The sequence below is a fragment of the Anopheles arabiensis genome, chromosome 2 (genome assembly GCF_016920715.1).
Source record: "Anopheles arabiensis isolate DONGOLA chromosome 2, AaraD3, whole genome shotgun sequence".
NCBI lineage: Eukaryota > Metazoa > Arthropoda > Insecta > Diptera > Culicidae > Anopheles > Anopheles arabiensis.
The window spans coordinates 88759936-88784718 of NC_053517.1; the positions used below are offsets into that span (position 1 = coordinate 88759936).

Here is a 24783-nt window from a genome sequence, read left to right on the forward strand (position 1 = left end):
ACATTTTACATCAACGATTAATTCCCGGAGGCAAAAACAGTACCAAATCCATAATTAAGTGAAGTAATTGTATCATTTTCTCCATTCCGTGTGCACAACCCGCCAAAATCGCCTCGCACTGTGGTATCTTGCGGTGTGGACCTGCATACCCACGATCCATGAGCTGACCCTAAGCCGGTTCTGATAAAAGCGCCAAACTCTTTCCCACTCTCTGTCTCTCTCTCAAACACACACACCACACGCAATCATCCTTTGGCAAACTTCATGGACGAGAACGAGCGGGTTTGTTCATGGTCGGTTTAGTTCGTTGTCAAAACGAACCCCACGAGCAAGTAAGCAAACATGAACAAATTTTTACCGAAACACAATACGGCATCTTTTTTTTTTCCCTCGTATATTGTGCGCTGCTTTTTCCTGGTTTCTGCTTCCATTTACTCGATTTTATTTTTAAGCCACCTTTAAGCAGCTTAAACACTCGAGCACACTCCTTGCTTTTGGGAACCATTGTCACTGCTGCTGCTGCTGCTGCCACTGATGATTACGAAGATGTTTTCGTTTTGTTTTCAACAGCTACAAAAAAGCTTATGAAATGAATAACAACCCTGCACGCTGCTGCACGCTACACATGCAATGTTGTCTTGATGCTCTAAGCTCATAACGATTTGTGCTTGATTCCATCGTCCGGAATGAAAACTATTTTACTGCCAAATGAATAACAGCACGATGAATTTACACGTGCACGCAAAACGAATGAAACTGCACCAAAACACACATACACAAACACGTATGAAAAGCTGCACGAAATCGTGTGCAGTACTGTGCTGCATCGTTCACTGCATTGATGTAGCTAGAAGCAGTTGCTCAGAAAAAGTTGCAATATAAATTTCGAACATGTTGCAGCAATCGAAAAAAAAATACATGCACCAACCGAATTCTACATGAAACTTTTTCTTCCAATTAAGTTTTTGCACGAGCGTTTGAGTGCTGTACAGAAACGTATCCGTTCGTCCGTCCGTGCATCATAATAAAAACATTGGATGATGTTAGCAATTCGTAGTATCGCCAGGTGGTAGCGCAATAATAAATCTAATCTTTTATTGATTGGCTTCATTCGGCACATCGTCCGCAAAACTTCAGCACCATGTCAAAATAGTTCAGTTCTTTCGTCGAATGCGTCTCGTGCTAATCGGCCCAACCTCCTGTTTCGATCAACAAAACTGCATCCACTCTTTTGCTAGTGCCCGTCTATCTTGTTTCGAGAGCGGCTCTTCTCTCCACCGGACTGCCCTGTTGGTCAGCTGGATGGACACAGCAACCCATAAACTAACGAGTGCCCTTGTTGTGGTGCAGTTAGCTTGAAGAAACGTGCCAATTGCAGGACAGACCATGCACGCTCGTTGCCCGTACGAAGGCAATCGACTATGATGCATTCCTGTTGGAATTGCAATGGTAGCAGGGTTTACCGGGCGAGAAATGGTATCCAGCACTCACTGTTGATGGTATGAGTTTTGAGGAATTACTTTATCTCCCTCAAAATGGGGTTAACTCAGTGTCGTTATTTTCAAACGATCTGCCATCAAACGGCATGAATTAAATAAATTGCATTTACTTAGTGTTTGCTTGCAATGTAAGGGAATTTGTAGTTTATAGTTTAGTTCATGAAACCGATTGTACATAACAGGATCGCTAGATTGTTAAAGTAGTATACCTAATCAATTTCCTAGGATGTGTAAAAATAAGCTTGAGTTCTATTACAATTGTTTCAGGTCCCATATGACTAAACTGATTTCTTTTAAATTGACAAATCCAGTATTTCTGAAGCCGACATAAATAAAGCACTTTTAATTACATTTACAGTAGAAATAACATAAGACTTTCATTTCACTACAATTGTGATATCATCTTATGTTGATGCTTTATTTATGCATTCACCCTTCAATATTTTGTTAATACTTAAAACCTTAGTAAACTATGATAAATATATCCATCACTTTCACGAATAACATTGCTAAATGAACTATTACTTACCTTACAAACATTAAGGCTAGATTTAACTTTTTTATACCAACAATAATTTATCTAATTAATTTATACCAACAATAAACTATGTTTTAAAGATCATCCTCCATTTTTGAAACCCAATCTCTGTACAAAGCTTCATAGCACAGTTAAAGTCTTTAGAACTATTTGTATAGAACGTCACCCAAAGATTCCTTCGTTTTAAGCCTTAAAATTGCTACCCTTGTAGTGTGCGAAGGTCCATTTTAGCACACAGAATATGAGAAAATAGAAACTTTCCATCCCATTTCCCACCGAACAAATATCGCCGGATTGAATTTCGGGCATTTTTTCGTAGCGTTTTCTCACCGCTTGGGCTTAGTATTGATTTTCCTTCACAGAATCAAGTTACAATAAAAACAAAGGAAATTTTCTACTACCCTGCTACTTTACCTTTCGCACAAGCTTAAACCACGTACGCACACACGAGCGATGCACATGTGCTAGAAATTTCACAAAGCTTGTACAGAACAATTACAATTAACTTCATTCAAACGATTCACGAACTTTGCAGTCTCGTTTGTGCGCTATTGTTACTGTTGCTGGTACAAAAAAAAGAAAAGAAAAGCGTTTTTAAACGCTGTTACCTTGCGCTTTCTAAAGTTGTCTCACGCTTTTAACCCACAATCACACACACACATACACATACACACTTGCAACTGCGCACACATACACCCAGTGGGCCTAGCGTGAGTGTGTTTCAATTTACGTCCGCTCAGTGCTTTGTTGAACTTTTCCCCGTTAGTGTTGCGCTGCTTCCTCCCTTGTAGCAGTTGGCGTTGAAGCTTTCCCCATAGGCAAAGCTCCCCTCGCTTTTTCCGTGTCCACCCCTGTTCGCCTAGCTGTGTTGCATATCCAAGATCGATTCCGCATCTGCCCGAATAGTTGCTTCATACCGATTGTCACACAAAACCCCAACCAGCTCAACCGGTAGCAGCTTAATGATTTTCCTTTTGTTCCCTCCCTGCGGCCACATATTTAATCGCAAGTAGACAACCCTAGTATACCCCCGTATACCTCGTTGCCCGCCCTTCATTTCATCACGTTGGCTTTTTGGTTTTGCTTTACCTACCTACACGTTTCCGCCCTACACGACAAAACCCCGCTCGCTAGCTTTAACTAGTGATGTGTCACCTTTTCCTTTCAATTACATTTTGACACATTCGTCCAAGAGTGAAACGGCACTCTTTCTCTATGCTTTGCTGAGATTCACCTCCCTCACTACTCTTCCTCTATGTATCTGTCTCGCTCTGTCTCTGTCGCTCTTTGTCTCTCTGCTCTGTCTGTCTTTATATGAACGGCTCACGCTCTTTCTCTCCTTCTATCTCTCTCTCTCTCTCTCTCTCTGTCTCAATTCAATTCACACTCAATCACACACACCCACACACCCAGTCACCGACACAACCTATTTAATCTATTGTCTATTTCTGACTCTTTCTGTGTTTTTTTCCTGTCATCATCACATCCGGAATCATACATTCCGCGCCCGCCGACCAAGGTGAAGCCACTCTAAACTAATTTCGTTTTCTGCTCGATTCTCTCCCTGCGCCCGAAAAATGTCCACCCGCCACTGACTTACACCCGCCCCGAACGGTTGGAATTCGCGTCGCCTTCTGGACTGCGGGATAATCCATCCGTGGTGGTCAACGTGTCCTGGGGTTCGCGGGTTCGCCGACCTTCTCTGTGCACTGGCACCAAAAAAAAAACACCAACCCTCACCCTCACCCTCAAAACAAAACCCACCCAACACGCCCCCACACACACACACTGGCACGCCTTTTGTGGCCCCTTCCTGCGGGGTTGGGCGGTCGCCGCTCGGCAGCCTTACCATCCGTGGCCGGAGGAGCCCTCCTCGGTGATCTCGGAACGTTGCACCCGGGCCCGTATCAACTCGGCCATCTTCGTGTCGTCCGAGGGCAAAGGGTTCGACTCGATCGAGTTCATCCGACGGTACGGCTCGCAGAGTGTCCTCTGCCGGAAGGCCAAGAGTGCCGAGAACGTGTCGGCCTCCGAGCGACAGGTGAGTGTGCTGCTGTTTGTGTTTCGTTGTTTTGTTGTTGATGTTCCGTACCTCACCACCACCACGCCTCACTCTTTGGCGTTCTCTCTCTATCTCTCTCTCTCTCTCTCCATATCTGTCGCTCTATCTGTCTGGGTTACATACACTGTCGAGTGTGTCTTAATTAGCTTTGTGTGTCTGTGTGTTGTTTGTTTGATTGTTTTGTTTGTTTGTCACCCACCGTTTTTGGAAGCTTTCTCTATTGTGCTACTTATCCTTCACAATGGAAGTAAAATCCACTCACCAGTCTGGTTTTTAAGTGTTTTTTTTTTTTGTTTTGTTACTGAAGTGCTTCTAGTCAAAAACACGTTTCCCTGTGTAAGCATTCATGCGAATGTGGAGTTTTAAATGTTTGCAATTGACACATTCGCTCCTGATCCACCGTTTTTTGGGGTGCTCCACCGTACCGTGGGAAAAAAATCTTAAACACTTAAAGCACAAATCAACAGGTTGCCATTCCATTTAAAGCCTTTCGCTCTTATTCACACCTTCCCAACACAGAAAGACAATGGTAGCACCAGCACTCACTGAAAAGCCCCCAAGGGGGTGCTTCCCTGCTGTCATAACGTAAAAGCGTCACTCTGCACGAATATGTCAAATATGTGTATTGATTCAATTCGAAATATATCAAAATTATTTTTCCCATTTGATTTTTTATGTTGTTTCATGAATGTGATATTGATGCCTTTCTCGACACGTTGTGCATTGAAATTGTATTATTTTTTTTAAATAAAAGCTTATAAATTGACACTTTCGATTATGGGAAATTAAGCTGCTTACCTTGCTAAATCAACCAAACAATCAACTCAATATATTAAACATTTCATGCAATGATTCAAATGAACGGCCCTATAATCTAAAATTGACTAAAATCCCTTAAAAACAAACATACGAATTCATATGATAAAGAAACTAGCTAAATTTATTTCTAAGATGATAACAGTAAGTCACTATTTATCTGTTGACCTTTTGGCAAACAAAAAGTTTTCACTGTTTGCCGTGTCGGTTTTCAATTTTTGATAGTGTTAGTCAACGCTTGGAAGGTGTGTTTTTTATCAATTCTAATGTGTTGATGTGACCGCTGTGTCGTTTAAAAGCATCCTTAGAGCGTTGAATAATGTTATTAACATAGAGAACAGACCCCAATTTAAACAGTGAAAACAGTTTACATACGGAAAACGTCTCCTCATTAGTAATATCAAATTCTGTAAATTCAAATCACGGATACGGATACTTTTCCACGACCATCAACTATATCATTCAACAAGTTTCTTCACAAGATGCAAAACTGTTCTTTTCTCGAGAGATTTTTGTCACACCTGTTTGTTTTATAAATTGTGTAAAAAATCATGCTTGCAAGCCACAAAATCATGTTGTCAACTATTAAATATCTCTTGAGAGTTGAACTGTTGCACACACCGCCCTGGATTTGTTCGAAGTATTTTAAATTAATTAATTAAATACAATTGTTACATGTTTACAACATCTGGTTTTCATTTCACGCAATCTAAATCCCATGATCCTTACTGTATTAGAAGTTATAAAGCTTTACGCTACCAAAACCCTTTACATTGGTATACAACTAGTCAGCTCTGTAGCCCTTCCTATTTGCCCTTCAAAAGCTGAATAAATGAAGTAGCCCAATCCGTAGTTACTCGCTCGTGGAAATAAGTTCATCAAATTCCGTAGCCTCGATCGAAATAGGATTTTGCACCGCGTTGCACACCAACCAAGTCCATTAGGAGCGGCGTCTCTCAAGCGAAGGACGTAGAGTGTGTAGAGTTTGCACGGGTTCGATTCGATCGGCAGCATCCATCAACCGACCGACTCACCAGTTGTAGTGCTATTTCACCATAATCCTCCACCCCCACCACCCACCAACACACACACACACCCCACCACGCCCGACGACCCAAAGTGTCGCTGTATGTTTCACCCCGCAGTAGAATCGTTCCCCGCGAGTGTTTTCCTTCCTTCCGTGTGTGCGTTCGTTTTTGTGTTTTTGTGTGTGTTGAGTGTACTAGATGTAAAGCCCTTGTGTCACCGCAAACCACCGATCCCTGTTCCCCTACACACCCCACACCACTCCAACACCACCATTGACACGAGGTGTGCACTAATGTGTGTGTATGTGTGTGTGTGTAACACTTCAACACTCTCTTTCTCTCTCTTGTTTTCGCAGCAGATATGGAACGCGGCGTCGCCATTGAACCACTGTTCCGAATAAATAAATGTCCTTTTTCCGCTCTAAAGCTCCCGCGCTTCCCCAACATACCCCTCTCCCCACCTACCCACTCGTTAATGGTTTGATTGCACCGCACTAAATATCTCTGTCCGTTTGGCTCTTCACAGCGGCGCTTCTCCGAGTATCCCGAGTGGGAGACGGAAGACAGCACGACGGGCAACGGCACGTCCGCCCATTCGGCCAGTAACGCGCGGCGGAAAAAGTCGCTCCGGCAGGACTCGATCGAGATGGTGGAGTGTCACAAGGAGCCGGTCGCGGTCACCGTGCCCGTCCCGGTCGCAGTACCGACCGTGACGCCCGGTGCCGTACCGGTCGTCGTCGGCACGACGCCAACGCTCGTCACGGTCGGTGTGCCGGTCGCGATCGGCAGCAAACCGGCGGTGGGAGCAGCGTCCACCGCCACTGTCACAGCCAGTGCCACCGCAGCGGCGGCAGGGATCGTCAAGCCGACGCCGAAGCTGTCCAACCTGCCGACACTCTCGGTGTCCGGACCGTCGCCACCGCACGAGGAAGAATTCCTGTAATGTATTGCCAGCTTTACTTTTGCCCCATTTTCCCGCCGCCTTCTCCCATCCGAGAGCGTACTTTGCTTTTGCTCACCCATTTCCTGTTTGCGTTTGCATCTGTGCCATGTCTGTATAGAACAGCAGTTGATCAACCATGTTTCATGAAACCTCCCTACATCCTGCGTGCGCTGTCCTGTGTAGCATAACACCAATCTCCAAACACGCTGCCGGTTGTGGTGCGTTTGCCGTTTGCTGCCGCTTTTGTGTTTGCCCAGCCGGCCGGCCACTGTACAGTTTAGAGCAAAAGAGCGGCCAGGCCGCTAAAAACTAAAAACAACCCTGTAGAAATGTTTCACACCGAACCGTATTAGTGGTAATGCAGCTTTCAAGACGATTGAAGTGATCAACTTGGCAGAAAAGCGCTGAGAAAATGAGAGTAAATAGAAAGAATACGATGTAATGTTTCTTTTCCCCAACAGCGGATCACTTCAAGCAACGTCTGTAAATAGTAGTGAACGTGCTATTTCATACCGTAGAGTCCTTAACAAACAACATTCCTTCAGTGTTGGTTCCCTATTGCTAATGCTTTAGCCGCGTAGTCTAGGAAGCGTTAACCCATTTCCAGTACAGTTGCTAGAGCGTGAAGCGTCAAATCACTAAGCAAAGAGTCATACAGAAATTCAACACAAATGCAAACGATCGAATTGGATTGTTATTTTTGTACAGTTTTTAACTTCCATGGTCAATGCGCCTAAAGGTATGCATTCCGCATGGCATAACGTTCCGACTAATCCTCCCTGACAGTTAGGGTTCTAAAATTATGCAATTATTCACCATGATTTTTTGAGTAGTTACTTGACGCTTCAAAACTATTGCCAACCTGATGAGCATTCTTCATGTAGTATACATTTTGAACGAGGTGAAATCGACAAAAGAAACACAAAAAAACTGTGACATCGAATATTAAACGCTAGCGTGTGTTGTTGACTGTTTGAATCATGTTCGTAATTATTTTCCCTAAAACTGTTAACAATTAAAGTTTGCATGCAAATACTAGGCAAGATCTAAGGGTAGTCTAGTGACTGAAGAAAAGGATATAACCGTAACTGCATTTTTTATATTCATATACAAAGAGGGAAACCAATATTTGATGTTTCAGCTACACTATTCTTCAATAATAACTATTTTTTGAAGCGAAAAAAAAAACAAACGAACACTCACTGTGACTGTAAACATATTTGAAACGGGAAAGTAAAAACATGTCTTAAAGTATCTCAAAACATGTTGCTCGCCACAGTAGCATACATACAAATCGCCCATTCTATCACTCCCAATTACAGATGCAACAAAAAATTAGCAAAATTGCTAACCAAAGTGTTACTATCCACCAGCCACGATAAATACGAACGTAGACGCAGAAGAGAACAACTTAATTCCCCATTTCTCTATCGTGTTTGGTGACCTTTTGAGCCGTTTCAGCTTCAGCCCATCGGTGATACAATCAAAGTAAAAAAAAAGACAGGTTATTTCTATCGTTTTCCAAACTGCGTTCTCACAACACTCCAGGGAGCTGTAATGTAGCAGTTTTTGCTGAAATCGAACAAATCCCTCACCTTTTACTGCACTGAACCATGCCGATGGTGGGCGCTTTGATCCCATTTGACTCCCGTTACTCGGCATCCCTTCCGAGCGTACCGGGCATCATCGAGGTGGTAAACAATACTGCTAAATGTATTGACTTCGTGAAGATGATTCGATTGGCCAGTATACCCGATGGGGAAAGGGAATGACATTTTCCCCGATCATGTTCCATCGGCAAATCAAATATCATTCTTGAAGGGGAAAAAGAAGAAATAGACTACAATATAACACACTCACACACAGACACACACAAGGATGCTCCGACCGACCGCAATCCCTAACGGTCCATCCGAATTGACCATTCGGATGATGAGATAGGTTTATTTTGGGGTGGATTTTTGGTCGTTTCTTTATTTGCCCCAACAACGACTTATGTTTTATCCGACGACCAACGAACGCTGCTGAGCGGTGGACCACTTCAACCGGGAACTACGCTGGGACGTTGGGCTTGATCTTGGGTTTGCAGCTTTGTGGGGATTTCTCTGAACGGGGATTTCATTTCTTCTCGTCCACCCGCTTTGTATATCCGCCATTGGCCATCAAGAGGTTCTTCTTGCTTTTCGCAATGTGCTCCCATTTCCAGCTCTGTACGTATTACATTTATGTCGCTGCGTACGTCTACCACCCTTCCTGCCTGTCTGTGACTTGTCAATCCTGTAAGCTGAACGTCAGTCAGTGCCATCATCCATCGAAGCGTAAGAGTAGGTTCAGCGGGGTCACATTTTCAGCTTTTCGATTAATGTACATCCGGGATCAACAAAAAGCGGGGGGGGGGAGGCGAACGGATATGTACAGGTTGGATTCCACTTTCCCGGAATGCCCTTAACGCAAATACCCAGGCACCGTCCACTTGACCCGAGCTCGACTCAAACAAGGATAATCAAACGCCGAGTGGTTTCCTTTTCTGTGGCAAAACCGTCGTTGTTGTTGTTGCCGTCGTCCGTAAAAATTGTTGAACGCAGTCAATGTTAATCATTCGCTGAGGAAAACAAAAGAGGACAAACCAATTTGTTCTGCTGCGCAAATCCACGTTTTATTCACATCTATTTTATCCACACACGGAAGCTGTCAGCGCGGCTCGATGACAGCTAAAACACAGTTCAATGTCTTAGCCATATTATGGCGTGGAAACACCGTTCAGAGGAACAGGGTTTATAGGAACAGGGTTCTTCGGCATGACTTCCAACAAAAATAACAGTGACGAATTCGTCCCCCATCGATCGGACGGGTTCTCCATTTTGCGGTTGCTCTGTGAAGCCTCGCTGCCATACTCCATGGCCTCCATCCAGACCCCGTACGGTACATTCTTATCGCCTTTATTTTCCGATATGCATCCAAATCATCAAATTGTCAAACCGGCCTTGCTGTCGAGGTTAAGCAACCATCGCCAACATCGGCCGGGCCCAGCTTTTCGCCAACGCGCTGATCAACGCAAAGAGGTTGATCTTTGCCGCAAGCTTTCGACGAAATTCAATTATGCAAATCACGGAACGAAAATATGTAAACTATCCTTTCCCGGACCCAGAACGACCATCTGCTCTGTGTGTGTGTGTGTGAGTTGTACAAGAAACGACTCTCGGGTAGCTCTTGGGGTTTGTTTTCGGCAAGCGGATTTTGTTTCACGTTCTGCACCGGGATTACATGGTGCTTGGCTCTATGAAGTGGCACGATTGTGGATTATCATTGTGGCCCTTAGGTATGACCTTTTTCCTGGAACATCCTTCTCCGGTATCCCGGCAAAGGCTTTAAAATTCTATGCCCCAAAAACACTCATTTTAGCTTCAAGATGTAGATCCGACGAGTTAGTTTACGTTTTTGTAGCATACTTGCTTAGAAATAACATTCTTGGATCTCTTTAAGACCGATTTTTCTTGAAAGATTTTTGGAAATTGAAATCTAGGAACAAAAATATTCCAATCTTCAATCAAATCAGTTTGAAAGCAGCCTTTAAATCATTCCTCAATCACGTAGAACGACATCAGCCATCGATTGGAATAGCATTCGTTTTCTGAAAATTGAGTAACGTCTTTCTTGCATCGCAATTCAAATAATTATTGTGCGATCATGTTGATACCATTATTTACTAATGAAAGTTGGCTTAATTTTTATTAAACTTATTTTAAAATTAACTCTTAATTTAACTTAATTAAATTAAATTAAACTGCATTAACTTAAAAGAATCCTTATGCAAGTTAAATTCAAAGTGAACTTATCACAACGTTGCGTTTGATTGAAATATTACTTAGCAGCGTCATGTCGGCTTGCATGTTGGGTTTAAAATAAACAGTACAAAAAGACACATGCCTGCTTTATACCATATGACCCGCAACAGAATTGAATTAAGCTTGCGTAGAATATATCACTACTACCCCCCCAACCAGACACCATTGATTCTAATGCTTTGTTCTAACATGCAATACCTCTACAAGACAGTCTACAAAGTTGCAACGAATCTCTGTACAGTAATCTCTATTTGCGATCCATCAGTTTGCAGCATAATTTTATACGCTAGTACAAACGTAGTACATATTTGCTGCAAACTACGACGAGATTTAATGCAATAAATCCTTCCTCATTTCCTGCCGTCTTGATTTTCCCCGCATGGCAAACACACACACACACACTGGCCAGCGGAGCGGACGGAAGTCTAAAGCTGTGCTTTGCGAGTGCACTTATCCTAGAACTCGGCATATCCTGTGTAAGACTAAAAGTAAATTCTACACCCATATGATCCCGGGGGAACAGCGAAACGTGTCACGCTACGGAAATTAATGCATCCGCTCCAGTGTTGGAAAAGTGGGTAAAGCAATTTTCTCCGTGCACGAGAACGGTTAGTAAAGGGTTTCTGTATTTTTTGTGTGTGTGTGTCTTATTCTTATTCTCCTTCAACCTCAGCCCAATGACATGTAACTCCAATGACACCCGATAAGAATGGCAATGTCGTGCGGTGGCTCCGCTGCAATAACGTGCTCGAGGAGGCGACGCGAAATCGAATGTAGAAAGCATCCGTCCGGTTTTCGAGCCACCCAAGGGTACCTTTGCCGGGTGAATGTAAAAGCGACCCACTATACACGAGGTTCAATTTGCCCACCGCCGCACGAACCACTTCACGCCACGTCAAGTGAAGGCACTTGGCGAAATGGCAATTCCGTTAGCGCTGCCAGCGAGCATCCGTGTACTTGACCGGATTTCGATTACAGCATTATTATCCGGTCGCGCGAGCGCGCACACACGCTTGTTGTTAGTCGCTGGCTGCTGTCGCTGAAATGCTTCGCAAATATTCCCCTTGCCTTGGGCGCAAATCAGTACACACACACGTGTGTGCATCCGTTGTTACCGTGTGCCGCCACTGCTGAGTGTCAGCTTTAAAAGTGTACAAAAGATGGGAAGAGCTTTTCCACTGTTTCCCTCCACGAACCAATGGCACAGGGATGAGAAGGCAAACCAGCAAAGACATTGTGCTAATGCACACCGTGTTGATCGTGGAGGGGCTGGCATAATATGGAACGAAAGCAAGTTCTTTTAGCAGCAAATCGACCCAACCCCAAAACCGAAACCGGTCCTTTTGCAGGCTAAAAACAAACCTCCATTTAGCGGCGATGGGAAACCCCGAAGCAAAGGCACGATTTTCCCACCACCATTTGCACCATTAGTGTGCCCAATTGTGATAAGCTTTAGGTTATGGAGTCTGTTTCTCGTTGACTGAGGCAGAGTGTGTGTGTGTGTATGTGTGTGTGTGCGGTTTGTTTCTGCCGTTGAGTGGCAATGCCCTCCTTGGTTGCGAGTGGCACGAGAACGTTTAAGAAATTAGAAACGGATACTTTCGGTACCATTCTGTGCCCATTTCACTCTGCCGTGATTGTCGATCGTTGTCGTGGGTTTTTTGTTTGCCGCAACTATTTCCTACGTCGTGGTTTGTTTGTTTTCTGGGGCGTAGGAAAGCTTTAAGGTTGAATGGGAAATCTGGCGAATGCGAAGTTAATGGGGGTGAAAATTACAGGCAAATAAACTTTATGTATTATTGCGCTTGGTGGCGAGCATTGAAAATGGAAGGCACATATTTTTGAGTGTTTAATTAAAACAAATTATTGTTATTGGTTCTTATGAACAATTTATTCGCGCATACTGATTTGTGATAAGTTTTATTAACACAGAAGTTTTTAGATTCTGCCAAATTTCACATAGACAAGAATAATCAGCTGCCTCAACGATAGATGAATAAGTACAATATTCTGAATTTAAACGGATTATTCCTATTCATATTTGATCATCCATCGCAGTTAATCAACTTCAACGAAGAAACCCCCGTAAACAGCCCACCAAATAACTGTTGTACTGGCAATGAATAAAATGTAAACAACCAAGCATTTACTATCGTCGTTAACCCTTCTATTTGCAAAGCTCTTTCCTGTGCGCTCGCCTTCAGTATAGCTGTAGCATACTTCGAACCGTTTCCAGCTATTAGCACACCTACCCTAAACCAAACCATCCTTCCAATGAAATAAACCAATCGGGAACAATGTGAAGGCAATTGCAACATCCTCCCAGGTGCGATAACACTGCACGGAATGAGCTTGAGCCAACTACAACCAACATAGCCTTGTTTAAAGATGCCATCGCAAGCCATCCTCATCCGAACGGATTCGCTAAATCGAACGTTCGTCACAGTAATGCGGTGCAACCTAATTAGCACAACCGCACCGTCACAGGGGGATGGTTTGGGGAGTAAAGCTTGCTGTCGGCACCCACTTGAAGCGTCGCAGGCCGGTTTGATCCTTAACCACCGTTGCGTGCTCGCTAGCAGGATAAACGGTGCCACCGCCAGCGGGAGTTCCCTTTCCATCCTCCCAAAGGAGATTACCAAGCTTGACCAGGTGCCATTCGACACGACAATGCATTGCATCGGAAGCGATCGCACGCTGTTCGCAGCGCAATGCCGCCACAATTCCGCACCAACCAACCGAACCCTGAAGCCAATTATTTTCGTAATCCTCTTACGGATGAAGGTCGGCATCAACTATCATCAACTGCTGGTGCTGCTGCTGCTGTTACTGCTACTGCTGTTGCGCGGCTATGCTGGACGCATGAGAAACGCTGCACATTCAGCACAATGCACCTGATTGCATACCTGCCAGGGGCCAATCAAGTGACCCAAACCGGTTTACGGTAGACTTAGATGTCTAGTGCTTGAAGAGAGTTTGAATGTAGCAAATAGAGCGTGCTCCGGATAGATATGCAGGACTCAAAACGGAACTATACATTGAAACCACTCGTGCATACCGACTGATCGTTTGTTCAGCTCTTCATGTCAGTTTCACCCTAAGTATTCGTTATTTTGTGTAGGCTAAATATTTTGAGCATTTATAATAATTTCTTATCATTTATCATTGGTTTTACGTTATAGTATTCGTGTTCACGTATCCTATGGTGTGTAAATAATTAGGCTTTAAAAAAAACATTCATTCCACATCCCGCCCTATCGCAAAACCTGCTTTGACAAATGTAACGCCATCTGCACCTGCGAGCCTAAAACTAATCATAACTTTTTTCTTCTTACTTTCTTTCTCTTTTCTTTCTCTTTCTCTTTCTCTCTTTTTCTCTTCCTCTCAATTGCATTGAATTCCTTTGCACAAACGCACAAACACTCAAACGAAATTCGGCCCGTTTTAAAATTTACTTCACTGATTGTTTTACAAAATAGATTATAAAATCGATACTAAGTAAAGGAACGAGTAAAGACAGCTAGGGACTTAGTAGACAGCTCATTTCGACTCTATTTTCATCGGACAAGCGTTCAAAGGTGTGATAGTTTGAGGATAGAGGAATAACCTGAATGGAACAAATAGAAAACCCAACCAAGAAGGACCCATTTAGAGATACTAAGAGATACTTAGAATTATATAAAACTGTTTTATACACTTGATAGTTGCAAAGTATAGAACAATTTGATATATTGTTTTTCCCCTTTTTAAAAAGCAACCAACCGAAGCAGGGCTAGGGATATGAAGATTAGCCGAAGAAGGGACGGAAAGTTCAGGACCAATGCCAAGACAGAAATCTATCGCATCTCTCTAGTAGCTAAAAGTGTGTAGCAGAAGGATCAAGAGCACTCTCCGTAACTGGCACCCATGCCACAACACCAGATCGATCCTCACCACGGTGCTGAGTTTCCATTGGTTTCCTTGACAACCTCAACCGAACCGAGCTTTAATATGATCGTTATCGGACTAAATCACGTGCAGTGACTGAGGCTGCCACAAACGGCTGCCAGTTTATCAACCTTAATTGACGGATCAAACCTGTAGCTCATCCGACATTTCAAACCAAAACTTCGCTTTAATGATAGAAACGAACAAACGAATCTTAGATACTAGCGATCGAGTGCCATCAATCTAGTACCAGCATGTTAACGCAAAATTGTATGACATTATCAGTAGCAGAAATGCAAATATTTTAGTAGTACCTTCTTTCGAATCATTTCATTTTCCTGTTAATACTCATACATCAAGAAGGAATTTAAAGTTTCGTAATGTTATCGGAACTGATAACCGTTTTTCGTACCTTTCGAATTTAGTACTCGTGATAGAACTGATTATAGTCGAGCAGTAAGGGGTACCAATTGTGTCGTTTAGCGAGTATAGACCAAACACGAATCAACTGTGTAAGACGTACGTATGAATGTGTGTGTGTGTTTGCGTGTGTACTAATAGTTATATACGGTAAGCAAATTTTATATCAGTATCAATGTCTTTGAGGTCATATTGTGGTTCTCCGCGATGCTTGTGCAAACCCAGCAGCAGCAACGGCAGCAGCAGCAGCAACCACTAGCAGAAGCCCGTGCTTCTAAACCTCTAAGCTACTAAGCTGGACTGGAGTCTGGACAGGCTGAGTAGGACGCGGTAGGTCGGAAGGTAGCTGAAACGAACGGACCTATTAATTTTCCTACGTACGATATGTGAATATACCCGTTTGTGTCCCGATTTCGAGTTGCTACAATAAAGATACATGACCACACTAAGTGCGAGACGAAACAATAAACGTATGGCATCGTGCTATAAAGAAGCAATACAAATGTTTGCCATAATTCTCACCTTTGCTCTGTACAATGTTTTCTTTCAGCAGAAAATTTACCTGATTGCAATTTCAAGGGAGATAATGTATCATATGCAAAAGGAAAAAGTATTTTCACACTTACCGGTGGGAACAGTCGGAGCTCTTTCGTATGAATATTCAGCAAGATAAATGACTCTTTAAAGGATGCTCTGCACACTTAGTTGGCAAGTCCATATACAACCTCATAAAATTGGTGCTCGATGGGAAGCCGTGCTTCCGGAACGAATCATAATGATAAATCATACAAAGTGCCACCCCTTCCAAGCTCCTCTGCCACGACCAATCATCGATTTTCATGTACAATATATTGCCCCAATGTGTACCATTAGAGCATAAATTGTCTCCATTGAACTGCTCTCGGTGCGAGTGTTTCACCGGGGAGAAATATCTCGTTTCCTCGTTTTGTACTACCACTTGTCTGCACGTTGGCACGGTTTTTTTTTTGTACGGTTTGCATGACCACACAGTACAGTCGGAAAGAAAATCTCATCTTCGCCATCGTCGAGTCATGTAGTGGCATTTATTTAAATCAAAACCCCAACGATAATGCAGCACCATAGCGCGGAAGCGTCATAAAACTTTTCCAGCTCTTTCGGAACTCTTTTTGATACAGCATATCCGCTCGGCGAATGGAGCAATTTGCAACAATCTAGCAAAGCTGAATGGTCAGACAAAGGCAAAAAAGGCTCGCTCTAGCACACCAACATTTTACAACCATTTACATGCTTCATGAACTTTCTCGCCATCATTCCTGGTAGCACCTTCGTCGTCCTAGCCCAAACACCGATGTCCGTAATGGTGTGCTATTTACCATCGTGATGAAGCCCGCTGTGCTCGCAGTGCTTGTGAGCTGGATGGATTATCGTTTGTGCTACCCCATTCGCTGCAGACGTGCGACCGCTCTCGATGCTTGTCCATGCCGCTGCACTAAATCATACACCCACGGGGAAGCGTTTTTTTTAATGATGTACTAAAAAAACAAACACACCAACCACACCTTGCAAAAAACCATACCCCAATCTAGTGATAAGAAAAGTTTTGCCCAGCATCCCAGCGCCAGACTGCTCAGTTGACCGTGATTTGCATACATTTTCGCGGCTACTTTAGACTGATGATGTTTGTGCGAACAAAAGCTGTAAAAAAGTAACTAAAATGCTCTCTCGAAAACGCATGGCAAACAACAAAAACTGAGCGATGGAACGAGCGACAACGATTGGACTTTGTAACATTTTTAAACGACTTGGTGAATGGCTTTGGGGAAGTCCACCAGCGAAAGTGACACTTTTATTGAGCACGTCACGGTTTTGAAGATAAGTGCTTGTACTTTATGAAATTTATATGGTCCGCGGGGGACAAAGATGTATTGAAAATGCTGACGATATTTATGTTTCCAGATAAAATGAAACTATCGCAACAATTTGCTACATCATTATCGGCTAAATGGTTAAATTAACTGATAATTGAACCTCATCAAATTTATGTTATTTTCTATTTTTAAACAGGGCAAGTAAAACTGAGAAAATATATAAACCATTGATGATTACATTTTGTGTAATTGTTTTGCATTAGCTTTTTGGTTACATTATTCGTTTCAGAACATTGTTACCTTATATTCGAACTTGTTTTCATTTATTATAGTTAATTCGTGTTCGTTCATAGCAAAGTAGCATTGAGACTATTATTTACGTTAATAATATGATGTAATCCTAGTATTTAGACATAGATTTATAATAAGCTTTATTTGTTAGTACATACACTTCATTTTATACGCCTAAAGCTATGCAATTTGCTTTACCAAGTGCTACTATTAACGCTTAATGCGTGATTAATTTTTAAGCAAGTAAATCTTTAAAAGCTGTTAATGCTATGTTATGCTATGCTTTTTCTCCAAGAGTCTCATTTTAATTAAAAAAAAATAGTAATAAGCCAGCATCAGAAATCAGTTGACCCGATAACGTATTGCAGACGTATTACAGAAGGAAAACTTCGATATTTGCCCCACTCGTTATTTTGAAGAGTTTTTTCAGCTTCAAATCCTGCTTGTATACATTTCCTATTCTATTAGCACCTGACCTTGTCCGGTATCTGTTACTCATCATCCCCTTCTGAATTCCGGGTGTCGAGAAAGTGTCAAACATTCAGCATGTCATTGTGTACCTGCCCCTGTCAATCATGGAAAACCCTCGACGACAGACAAACAAACGCCTAGTGATGATGTTTCCCCTAGCGCTAGAGCCCGTTCTTCAAGCTTACGCCTGTCATTGCCATTTCCGTTTTCATGCTATTTCTTTTGCTTCGAAAATACTGCTTGACAAACCAAATAGAAAAAAATGCATAGAACGGTAGTAGTAGACTTTTAAGCAACAAGAAGCCAAAACAGAAGAAAAAAAGCTTCAAAACTCCCCTGCTTTCGTCACTTCCCGCAGCCCTGTCATCGCAATGCGGACTGATTTGGAGCTTGCCTGTGTAATTGAATTAATTTTCCATTTCTCCCCTTCACACACACACTCACACTGCTGGTTTGCTACCGGTTGATGGTCATCTACTTTGGCAAACAAAAACAAAACAACATTGTCATCATTAGCAAACAGCTCGAGAAGAACCCGACGGTCGAGACGGACGTCGCTAGCACAAGCTCCACAGATGAGCCGTTAGAGAAGGAGCGCTATTAAACGCTACCGGAGCGTCAGTGCCAACAGATGGAGACAGAACGACAGTGTAATTGCAAATTGTTTCAATTTACCTATTTAAGTAAAATAACAAATCAATGACCGGAACGGAATGACATCCCTCGGGGAATAATCACATCCATTGAGGAGAGACCCAAAAAACATGATTCAAATATCTCAAAAGGCTTACCGGCACCTCGAACAAAAAGGGAATCCCTGTTTTGGAAATGGAATCTCTCTTTTTTCACCACGAACCTCGATAGAGACGGTTTAATTTCAAGTGTAAATATTTACCTAGCTGATAATGAATGACGCTCGGTTTTCTAGGGCGAGCTTTTCATCGAGCCTGTAACAGCGATCCTTCATGATGCTCCCGGACGTGTCGGTAGAAATCCTCTTCGGGAGTTGAATTAATGGTACCGCGGCGTGAAACGTGCAATGATTCAAACAACCAGCGGACAACGGACGAAGGCAAGTGATAATTAGCAATCGAAAACGAAGCGGCCAGCCTACAGATCGTTGGCTATAGTTTTATTTGACGAATGGCGAATGATCGCGCACCATTGAGAGTTGGGCTATATTTATGGTAATGTTTCTCGTTTTTACCATCAGAAAAGTGTTTTTGTGAGTCCAACATACCAATCAATGGGATGAAAGCACGGGGAAAAATGTGACGGGCCCTCCGTTCGTCACTAGAGGAGACGTGCCAATTAGTGGTGTCATTATTTCACTGATTGGGGGCTAACATTCGACGCACAAAAAGTAGCATAATAAATGAAGCGTTAATTGAAGTTGTGCTAAAATAACTATCAGTTTTTGTTTTATAAACTGCATCAAAGAGAGGTGCACAGGGAAGATATTGTCACACAGAATCAAATGTTAAAATGTGAAAGGGAATGCATGCATGTTATATGTTTAAGAGACAATAATGTTTCCTTTAAAAATAACTCAACAAACAAATGCTCTCGCGTATTATCGTGGCTGGAGGTAGAGTAAGTAAGCAGTAGTACTAAAACATCCAAAAGAAAGTACCCTACGTATGGATTCCACTGTCTATTTAGCTGTGGTTACGCATTGGCTACATGATTGTCAATTTACAACGACTACACCACAAAACAAACTACCAGTGTCAACACAGTTCCTTCCCGGCTCCCGTGGGCACCTTGAGCCAACCTCTGTCAGTCAGTGTTGCATACCGTATTGTACTAAGTAAATGTACTAAACGTAAGTCTTTTACATGGACTAGCAGTTCGTAAGTATAATACTGAATTTCTAAACGAAAATAGAAAAAAAACAGCAAAAAAAGTTTGAAATAAACTAAACATTAGGATACAACCATTGATACATTTTATATATGACACGGGACCACTTTGTGTCTTGTTTCGGTAAATCCCTCCATAAACCTTCGTACAGAGTGCGCTCGTAAATTCACACAGGCAGTGATCAGACAGCTGAAATGAGATCACTATCGGTAGGGAAAATAGACAGTTTTAAATACATGAACATATTCAAGTAGCGTTCTAGTACCGATTTGTGTAACTGATTCAATGTCTGATTAGCAACTTTTCATGAAACGAGTACTAAACACCTGGTGGGGATATGTGAAAGAAATAATAAGCAAAAACATATAACTTTCGAATGTCTTTTGCGAGAATCAAAAGTACCCTATTGTGAGTACATAAAAACCGAAAAATTGTTCAATGCATGTTCATAACATATAGCAATTGTTGTATTGGTAAAAGTGGAGAAAAAACATTAGCACTCTGTTGGCATCACCCTAACAACCCAACAATATCAAAGTTGAATGATAGGATAGTAAAAACAAATAATAACGAAACCAAAACCCCCGGAAATGGAAAAGCCCCGGACGATATTCTAAGCATACCACTATGCAACTAAGCCTTAACACTACACTCTCCTGTGAGTAGCCTGGCCAGAGCCGCGTGTCGAAGAAGTTTAATCGATGATCCCCAGGTATCATCACGCTCACCTCCCTGTCTTAAGAAAAGGAAGCGAAAAAAACACCAGTTAAATTAGCAATCTCGTACAAAACTGTAAGAAAAAATCAATCGTTAATCTTTCCACTTCCCTTTTCTCTTTCTGTCTGCACCGTTAAACATATCTCCAGTTGTGCGATGCTCTTCGTAAATCCTAACACTCACACCTATCGTTGTCTAACGTGCTATCGGTTGTACACGTGTTACAACTATTCTACGGCTAGCGTCTTATAATCCTTCCCTGAAAGTTCCCTGGGAAACAATTCACTTCTCCATCTTTCTCCAGAATCTATCGTTGTTGTTTAGAACACTTTTAAACTATACCCATTATACTATGCTGTATCTATGACTCTTTACTATCGTGCAACTCATTATAACATTAAAGAAATCACTATCAACCAAAAACCAAAAACAACGAGGACCATTACTGTGAAAACCAATTTTCGTACCGGTAGAGCAAACATACAGATCACTCTCCCACGACTTGACTTCATTGTGATTCACATTTCGCGATACATAAAATGAGGGAGAATAGATTCATGAACAAATAAATATGACAAAAAAATCCAGATAGAAAGAAAAAAAAGATGAATATATGGTAAAGTAAACATTACGTAACGTTTAGAAGTAGCAGATTTAAACGGAAGTCCCTGTTTGTGGTGGCAATGAAACTACGAAAACGTGTAAACCAATTCGCTACTAGTGAGCGTGATCATACTCATGTAACGTTCGTATCGTTCAGAGAACGCAGGTGCAGGTTCTTTGCAAGTATTGTTAAGCCTGACTAGATACGACACCACTTTTAATGTGCACACTTTTATGTAACAGAACTACTATCACCCAATCTACCCATGCACCTCTTGCCGGTTACTGATCCGGCACGATTGCGATGCGATACAGCGGAATTCAAACCATAAGAAGTAAATAAACAAACCATCAGATAGTATTTTAACATACCGCTTGTTGTTGGTGTTGTCCTGTTCAGATTACAAGTATTGAGAAAATGACTAAAGAAGTAAAAACAAAGGAGCGGAAAATTTACTTGTATTGCAGAAAGGTAAGTATCAGATCAATAGTTTGTACTAAAAAGAATGAGTATATAAACTTAGTACCACCAGTCTCCAATAACAAACAATCGATGCAATGCCCTCTGCCGGCAAGTATAGAAATCTCCAAATTTTTGAAGACTTTCCTTTTTGTCTTACTTACTTACTTGACTTGTGTTACTTGCATTGACTACTAAATGCATTTTTTTAATACAAATCATTTCTTATTAATAAATGACTTAACAAATATTTAAATGTTAAAAGAAATGTGTTAACTTTTAATATGAATAATCACACATTCGTAAATATTCAATCACTGCTTGGTATAAAAAATCTTCGTTCGAGCACTTACAGACTTTCATCTCTACTTTTTAAATTATTCTCTCCCGAAGACGTTCGTTTGTAGTACTCATGATTAGCATATTATTACATATTTCTGTAGCATGAAGAAGTTCCATCTCCTCAAACACCTTATCTACCGAATTTCAGCACCGTGGGACAAAAGTGTCAAACAAAACCATCCAACAAAACAACCAAAATTGTAATGTGCTACAGGATAAAGTTTCCCCAAGACCGTAAATCGTCACGTCTATCGTACGTGTCCATTTTACGAACCAACACAATCGACACACTTTTTGAACTTTCGAGACGGTGAAAAGCACGTAAATTGTGTCCTCCGTGTGGAAACAGCGTCCTCATGTAGCTAGCGTATGAAGAGCAATGAATTACTTTTGCATTTTGTAAAGAATAGATTAGCAAAGCTAAAACACCACCACGCACAGCTCAATTCTTTCATTCCTGTAATCAAAAAAACAATAAAAGTCTCACACACCATTCCCGTTCGTAGATGTGATGGATGGATTAATTACGCAGTGCCGTCCAAAAATATTCATCGATCGCCATTATCCACCCGGGACAAGAGCGCAACAGACAGCCAGCTAATATGGGACGGAATGGCTAGCGTTACTATCGTTTCCACCCGCCCTGTCTCGCTGCCAGTCTCGCTAATGGATGCCCGATTGGGGTCGACAATAAAAGAAGCACGATATCTCGAGATCGGGGCGTGCTGATGCGTTGTGCCTTTACCATCACCATTGCGGCCAAAATCCCAGCAGGGGATCGGGATTCGTTCCTTTTCTAATTAATTTCTAATAATCCCCACATGGCGCCGCACCGTAAAAATCCAGGACTAGGGCAGGAGAAAACCCATTTTGGACACGTTTTGTTCTTTTATGGAAGGGCAAGAGAGGGCCTAAATGGGATGTGTATCAATGACTAATTTGGTGTGATCTGATCGCGATCATTACGATGCGATGATCAATAAAGACGGTGGACGGAACGTAAGACAAGTCCAGTATGATTAGTGAGCTGTCGCAGCACAGGAACTGCGTTAGGTAAAAACATTCAGTCTGTAAAGTTTGTTCATAAATATAATCTTACCCACACTGAGCGGGATTGAGTTTCTTTTTCTGGGAAATTTAGTTACAAACTCTGTATCCTGTTTTTTGCTCTTTACCTGCCACTTCAATAATTGGAGTTGGGTGTGCAGGATGGTGCTGCAAAGTGGGAAGAAGGCAAGTTTTAATCAAAAGTTGTTAGCCGTACTTGACATACCCGGCCTAAAGTGTATATTTGATCGCGAGAAACATCTACTCGAAAGGTAAGCACAGTGCCGCTGGCGGGGCCCAAAATCCCGGCGACTAGTGACGAATGAGAAGGATTACAAAGGGGTTCGTCTTTTTTTTTTTTTTGTTGTAATATCCCCCCTGCCCATAAGGTTATTTTGGTTGCTCATTATCATGGCGGCGATACGGGGCATGCTGTTTCTCGGTCAGTATCAGTACGACCGCTACCGGGCAAACCCGACCGCGATCCAGATGGACAAAAACTACCGCGACTGGATCGGCATTATGCCGGGCTTAACGTTCTGCTTTCACGACCGGATCGACTGGAACCGGGCCTGGGAGTATCTGGAGCGGTAAGATAATAATTAAGATTACCACCCTTGACGAGCGAAGGATCGTCCGAACTACAGCGTGTTGCGGGGCGCCATTGTGCTGCCACCGATATTGTGCAGTAAAGATATTTTTAGCACAATTTCCCTTTTTTTGCGAGCCTGGTAGCGTTTCCTCTTACACCAACGCAAACACACCCGAAAAGTGGTTTGCAAATTATGAACCGGTCTAAACGGTAGTGGGTGTGTACTTTTGCTGTTCTTGTTTTTGCTGCTTTGAATGTTTCTCTTTTGTTTTGTTTCCCATTCTCTTGCTGTGATACCAGCCTAACGAGCCCGAACGAAATACACGCAACATTGAACGCTTTGTGGAAATGTGCAATTACTGCATACTTAGCAGCGTTTTCCATCGCCGCTAAAAGCATTCAACCGTGGCCCATTTCGCCCACCAACTGGGACGACCAATTGTGCGCGAAATGTTTGCTACCACTTCGGTGAAAGTATTTCCGTAATCATTTTCTAATCATAACAACCCGGTTTTGGGTGAGAAAAGTTCCGAAACAGATTGTCGGTGGACTATTTTACCTTTGTTTTGCGCGCTAGAAAGAAGTAATTTTAGTTATTTTTGTTAAATCTTTCAGGCGTATTAACCAGCAATTTATAAAATATGTGAATCAGATAAAATAAAACCCAAAATGACCATGGAATTACACAATTAAGGCTTATTGGTTTTAGTTTTAACAGAATGTATCCTAGTTTATCGTACTGAACGCAAAAAAGTATGCAAAATCATGTCATTCTCTTAAAAACAAGATCGTTTATTTCTATTAGGCCCCAAATAGCATTGGAGCGTTACGTTTCGCGATTTTTGTATGGAGGCGTTACTGCTCGCTACCTGCTCATAACACTGCTCGATAGCAGTCCTTAGTGAGCAGGTAGCGTGTAACATTCTATGTAAGCTCAATGAAAGCTCAAAGCTCAAGCGTTACTTAGCGAGTGCTCGAACCACAGTATAACGCTGAGGGTTCTGTATTCGGATGTAAACAAAAACACACACACTTTTTTAAATTTCGATGCACATTGTCCAGTACAACGATAAAATGTATTTTATTTAACTATTATTCAATACTTACATGCCCCAATACATGGTTTTACACGTTTAAATACGATTTCAACCATCACTTTGGATGGTATCAACGGATGCCGACGGCGTTGTTGTCTCTGCGTCAGGCACATGTATTGTTGCCGCTTCTACCCCTCGGGTGAATCGTTAGAAAGCTGTATCACAACGATTAAACGCTCTAAATGTACCACTTGTAAAGCGATACAAATAAAATAAAACACATAATACACCGTACAACACACTTCTTCGCAACACTTGCACATAAACACCACTTGTCGATGCGGTGATACAATGTCCTGGTTGCAGTGGAAAAATAACAAGGAAAGATTAGAATGCTTTCATATATGACATTATTTTATAATACTTTCCTTT

At 42.1% G+C, this 24783-nt stretch overlaps 1 protein-coding gene across 5 annotated transcripts in view; it reads left to right on the plus strand.

Annotated features, from left to right (window-relative positions):
* LOC120898513 overlaps positions 1–21244 on the plus strand; it is a 106720-nt gene extending 85476 nt beyond the window's left edge. For 3 of the 5 annotated variants that reach the window (XM_040304467.1, XM_040304469.1, XM_040304468.1), the window contains exons 7-9: positions 3881–4078; positions 6470–6882; positions 18207–21244. In XM_040304467.1, coding sequence (XP_040160401.1) covers positions 3881–4078; positions 6470–6882; positions 18207–18294 — 699 coding nt within the window. In that variant the 3' untranslated portion in view covers positions 18295–21244. Of the gene's footprint in view, positions 1–3880; positions 4079–6469; positions 6883–14210 lie in introns of all 5 variants that reach the window. The other 2 variants (XM_040304470.1, XM_040304471.1) reach the window with 2 other exon arrangements.
* Positions 21245–24783: the final 3539 nt, after the last annotated feature.